General features: G+C 42.7%; 1 protein-coding gene across 1 annotated transcript in view; it reads right to left on the bottom strand.

The window, feature by feature from the left end:
* Positions 1–703: 703 nt before the first annotated feature.
* LOC145500165 (uncharacterized) overlaps positions 704–5,960 on the bottom strand; it is a 12,424-nt gene continuing 7,167 nt past the window's right edge. The window contains exons 3-5 of the mRNA XM_081479645.1: positions 5,677–5,802; positions 4,696–4,956; positions 704–1,988 (exon numbers count right to left, since the gene is read on the bottom strand). Of these exons, the coding sequence (XP_081335771.1) occupies positions 1,462–1,988; positions 4,696–4,956; positions 5,677–5,802 (914 nt within the window). The 3' untranslated portion in view covers positions 704–1,461. The remainder of the gene's footprint in view (positions 1,989–4,695; positions 4,957–5,676; positions 5,803–5,960) is intronic.

The following is a 5,960-nucleotide window of genomic DNA, read 5'->3' as shown; positions in this document are numbered from 1 at the left end:
AATATCGTGTGAAACGGATGTGAGTTATGGTGATTTCATTGATGTCATAAGGATATCTGAAATGTCCTGTGTGGTTTTGTTCCACCACCTGATAGAAGTGTGACCTGTGTCTGAGGGATGAAAGACATTTGCAGACTGTGTGGGGGACTATTGATTCATCAGTCTGTAGATTGTTTTTTTTGACATGTTGAACGGGTTCGACGCATGTGTAGATTATGGCGTGAATATACAAGGGTTGTGGCCTGTTGGGGATGATGGAGATGAACCAATCTAGATTGACCCAGAAGAGATACCAAACCGTGGGATCAATGTGAAAGGGAAGTCTTTGCCATGAGTGAGATCCTTTTTTTAAATAAACTTATTTATTTCATGCACAACAAATTACTTTACAATAAGGTTCTAAAAGCGACGTAAAGAAATAAGAAACTACTTACAATACGATAATACTAGCAAAATGATACTAATGCTACTAAGAACAATACTAACACTACGATACACTACAATTACTTACAAATTGATAAATGTAATAAGTTACTTACAAATGGATAGTAACAGTATTTGCATTTGCACAGCTAGCCTCCAATAATAAATTGTTTAAAAAGTTGGACCATTTTTTGTTAAAAGAAAGTAGTTTATTTGTCGTAATTGCAATATATTTTTCTAATTCAACTTTTCATTAACAAGGGTTACAAAATAGGGTTCTTTTTTCATCATGTACTGCGTTAATGTAAAGAAAATAATTTCCAATTATGATCAAGTGATTTAGGATTAAACTGGATGATGTGTATCTTAAAACACCATATATAATTTTGTTTTGCTCGAAAGCAATGTGTCCTCCACATGTAATGTTGTACCACTTTCAGGGATGGCGCTAGGATTTTTCAGTCTGGGTCCAAGGACCCATATATCTGGCCAAATATGGGTCCCTAGCTTTTCTTGTGGGTCCAAATAATTATCTTGACAGCCCTCCAAAACAAAACTTGTTGCTTTTCAAATGAATAGCAAATAAACCATTGAATTTCAATAACAAATATTTCAACTTAGACACATTGACATTTCATAATGAAACAAGGGGCAACTGAAAGATGGGCAGAAGGACACTAAGGTTTCTCTATTTTCTGCAACAACGCTGCTCTTTGAAGATTTCTTTTGCCCTCTGAAAATCGAATTGTGCCAGTGGGGGTCCTTCAATTGCAACTTTCATTAGGTTGTCTAGGTTTTGCTCATTCAATCTGTTTTGTATACCGGTCTTGATTCTGTTTTGGCAAGAAAAGCCCCCCTCACATGCAGCACTAGACACAGGAATTGTCAATGCAATATTGACAAGAGTCTTGTAAGTTGGAAACTGTTCACAGAGACCTTCATCAGTTAGGAACTTTTTGCTAAATTCTTGCATGCTCAAGACGGTGGGTGTTCAGGAGAAACTTGAATTGAAGGTAGTCCACTCCCGTTACTTATGGGTCAATCGGGATTAACATTTCTGTTGTCAACAACAGTCTTTTGCTGGCCATAGTGTTCAATAAACTTGTTCAGAGCATCCACTCCATGAGCAGCAATATCAGCAGCACTCTGGGGAAGCGATTGAGGGTTGACTACAAGGTCGAGAGCTTTGCAGATATCAAGTGTCTCACTTGGAAACCTCTCCTGAAGGTTTTCAATTAAATTGCCCAGGAATGCTTGACCAGCATTAATAAAGACTTGCCTTGCGTTAGCACCTGCCTGTTGAAGTTCCTCTTCACAATACAAACCACTTGTGAGCACTTGCTGGTTAAGTTCCTTAAGGCTAGGTAGGTTTGCAAGTTCTTCCTGTAAGTCATTCCTTAGTGTCTGTATTGTGGCAATAGTAGATTTTACCATGGGTTCCACAGATGCAAGACCGACATTATCTTTTTGGAAAAACACACTAAGCTTTGTTAATGTTGGAAGCACATCCTTCAACATACAAGTTGCTGCAACAAATTTGTATTGCTGGACTTGCTTCAAGTATCCTTAAGCCTTTGCTGCATTTTTACTATTATCTTCAGTAGCTTGATGCCCAAGACAGTCAACAAGTGCTGGCCAGCATTTGTAGATTGCATCAACAGCATTGTGGAGGGACAGCCATCGTGTTGGGGCAGCAGCCTTCAAGGATACTGGCTTCATTTCTTGGACACTTTGAATTTCACGTAGCTTATTATACCTTACAGCTGAGTTTGAGTAGAAGTTGAAAATGTTTGTTAGCAGTGTTTGGTACTCGTCAAATAGCTTAACTGATTTAGCAGCCTGTGCACTACATAAAGCGAGTCTGAGCTACACAATGAGTATGAACCAAAAAAGCCACTGACTTTAATCATGTACCAACACCAGTGTGCTGTCCCGTCATGACAGAAGCTCCATCACTTCCCAATCCCACAAGTTTAGTTCCACAGTCTATTTTATGCCGAGAGCGACGCCTATTTATAAACCCAGCGCACAAAAGACTATAATGAAATGGTTATAATCGCGGTCGTGCATGTGGCCAGAAACCACTGAATCACTGAAACACTTGTTTGGATTAATTTGGCCACTCACGTGGCGTTTATTTCAAACCATTCAAATGCTAAGGTGTCAAATTAATCAATTAAACATCGCTATATTTGATTCAGTGAATAAAGTTGGGGCGAAAAACAGCCACAAGCCACATCCTGTGGCGAGCCCCAACCCAAGCCGCAGGCACGCACGCACGCACTATGAAGATAATGGAATATAAAGATAATGGAAACTATGGAATATGAAGGCATCAGGAACACCAGGCTCTTCTCTGACATGTCCTTGAAGCCCCAACGAGTAACGGCTAGTTCTCGGGCTCGATAAGAGCACGCGTTCCAGCGCTCTAGATTAACAACTACTCTAATATAAAATTGTTGCCCCAGCCCTTGTCTGACAGGCAAACTAACTCTGGAGATAAGCTAAATTGTGGATCACGTTATGATTAATCGTAATAATAGTAAGAACACTTATAATAGTAGACAAAGCCAGCACTTGCCTGGTCTTTGTCGGAATAAAATAAAATAACTAACTGGAAAAATAAAATAGGATGTACTAGGCTAAAATTGCCGCCCCAGCCCATGCCTGGAAGGCGAGCATTGATCTTAGCTACAGCTAACAGCTGAAGTAGTTTACTGAAGACTAGAAATAATAATTATGATGCCCCAACCCCTGACTAAAAGGCGAGCTTAAGTCTTAAACACCTCTCCAGGTTGACGAATATACAGTTTAAATGCGTCGGATTTCCAACGGCCAAGGTGGTGAATCTGGGCATCCGATAAACCTTGGTCAGCCGCCAACGATGCGGCGCCGATCCGAAAAGAGTGAGATTTGTATTTGGATGAATCAAGTCCACAAAAGTTTAGTGCTTGCCGCAGTTGTTGCGTAAAATGGCTAGTTTGAACTGGGGATCCATCGGAAAAGCAGAACAAGGCACCCGGAGTGGTACCCCGCATAGAACAGTAATGTTGCAAATAATTCACTGGGCAAAACTCTGTTCCCGTTGCGCAGTCCAAAACAACTGAAAAGGGGCGCCTACCCGAGTTATGTTTGAAGTCGGTGATGACAATTGTCGTGGCGGTCACGCAATTCTCTTTAAATTGGAAATGAAGGTCTTGTATTTGTACTAAAGGTTTCAAAATCGCACCCTTGGTCGTGAGTTCGCCTACTCAAAAAAAGCCATAGAAGGCCACCAAAAACATGGTCTGGTACAACAGCCTTTGATATGCTGATGAGTTGGTATGATCTAATGCGAGCACTAATCGTTGCAACACGCTACGTGTTATTGGAAGTTGAACGTCTGGTGAAGAGTATAGCTTACTGTGAGCCGCTAAAATCTTTTGCACTAAAAACTGTTTAGTGGGATCAGGAAAATTAGCTAGCTTGTGAACGTAACTTAACGAGGAGACATACGTCGAGATTGTCGAGGAGGCAAACTTCCTCGCCGAGAGATATGATATAAACAATGCTAAATTGTTTACCGAGACCGGAAGGAGCGAGGCACTCGACTCGCAAAATTCAGATGAAAAATCGACATATGTCGACCAAGCTCTTTGGTAAGTCTTACGCGAACCCTCAGTAATGGCTGAATGCAGAAGGTCGTTCAAGTGATGCGCCAGTTGTTGGGTAGTAAGCCCGGCGGAACCAGCGTCGGTTGTTCGTCTGCGTAAGGCGCTAGTGATCTGAATTTCTCTACCTGTAAGCGAGATAAAGCATCGCTCTCGCGGTTAACGTGACCAGCGATGTGCTTAGCATAAAACAAAATATTGTATTTAAGTGTGCAGAGAACAAAGTGCCTAAGCAAAGCCATAACTGAACGATCTGTAGAAGTTTGCTTATTGATTATAGCAACAACTGCCTGATTATCCGAAAAGAAAACAATACATTTGTCATGCATAAGCGGTCCCCAAATCTCAAGCACCAGGACAATCGGAAAGAACTCTAAGACAGTAATATGGAGTTGTTTCCAAGTGGCGGGCCACTCTCCAAAACACCAATGTGTGCCAAATACTGCGGCGTAGCCCAAGGAACCCGCTGTGTCCGTAAATAAATTGAGGTTTTGGGAAGTGGCCCATCGCGATCCGAGGAAAAAGGATTTGCCATTGTACACGCTCAAAAATTCTCGCCAGACGTTGAGATCGTGTTTACATTCCTGGGTTAATCTGACGTGATGTGTGGGTTTCCGGATACCTTTAGTCAAGTCTATCAAACGGCGCAGAAAAGCACGCCCGGGAACCACAACACAGCAGGCAAAATTGAGGAGCCCTATTAAAGATTGTAGCTCTTTCAGCATGACGCTTTTACGAGAGCAAAAATCCGCCAACTGGGTACGGCATTTGGCAAGCTTGTCCTCTGGAAGACGAGCCTCCATCAATGCCATATCTAAAGTGATCCCTGCGAATTGCAGAGCATTGGTGGGGCCCATAGTTTTCTCATCGGCTATCGGAACGCCTATACGACGGCAAATGCAAAGAAAATTATCGAGATCTACCTGACATTTGGCCTCCGAATGCCCAATAAATAAGAAGTCATCTAAAATATGGATGACCGACGACGCATGCAATCTATATTTAGCGATCCATTCTAACGCAGTGCTGAATGATTCAAATATATTGCATGATGACGAGCACCCCATGGGAAGGCATTTGTCAAAGTAGAATTTCCCTTGCCATTCCATCCCGAGCAATGGAAAATCGCGGGGGGCTACGGGAATGATACGAAAAGCAGATTTAATGTCTGTCTTAGCCAGAAAACAGCCCTGTCCGATTGCTTTAAGAGCCTAACAGCATCATCGATAGTGGCATATCTTACGGTGGCTAACTCTTTAGGAATACCATCATTAACAGATAACCCCTCCGGGTAAGACAAATGATGAATTAACCTAAATTCTCCCGGTAACTTTTTGGGAACGATGCCTAGGGGCGATACCCTAAAAGTTTCAAAGGGAGGCGTATCATACGGACCCACAATTCTGCCCGCTGCGAGCTCTTTTGACAACTTATTATTCACGCTAGTTGGATTGTCCATGGCGCTCTTCAGATTTGGGGATCGGATTGCAAGGGGAGAACCAAAATATCGTATTGAGAAACCGTGAAGAAAGCCTTGGATAAGATAGTCCGAAATTATGTTGTTATAGCCCTTAAGATAAAATGCAAGACGGTCGGGCCTTACCGGCGTTGGCCCGCAGCTCAACAACCGATGCTCTTCCCTGACTGTCACTCCCAGAGGGCATGCTAGAGGCTGCGTTGCTTGTATTATTGTTCGGTCTGTTAGTGCCACATTGGCTTGCGGGATGGACTGCCCCACATTTGAAGCAGGAGTGTTTGAAATTGCAACCCCTGCAGAACTGACCGGAATGAAATCTCCAACACACCCCTTTGGGAAAGGACTGAAAGGGACGCTGGTTGGCCCGCCTGGCACGAAAATCATAGTTCGAGTTTGGGCGTGAGGTGGTG

The sequence above is a fragment of the Orbicella franksi genome, chromosome 10, assembly GCF_964199315.1.
Source record: "Orbicella franksi chromosome 10, jaOrbFran1.1, whole genome shotgun sequence".
Lineage (NCBI taxonomy): Eukaryota > Metazoa > Cnidaria > Anthozoa > Scleractinia > Merulinidae > Orbicella > Orbicella franksi.
This window is presented reverse-complemented; position numbering and strand designations above follow the sequence as displayed.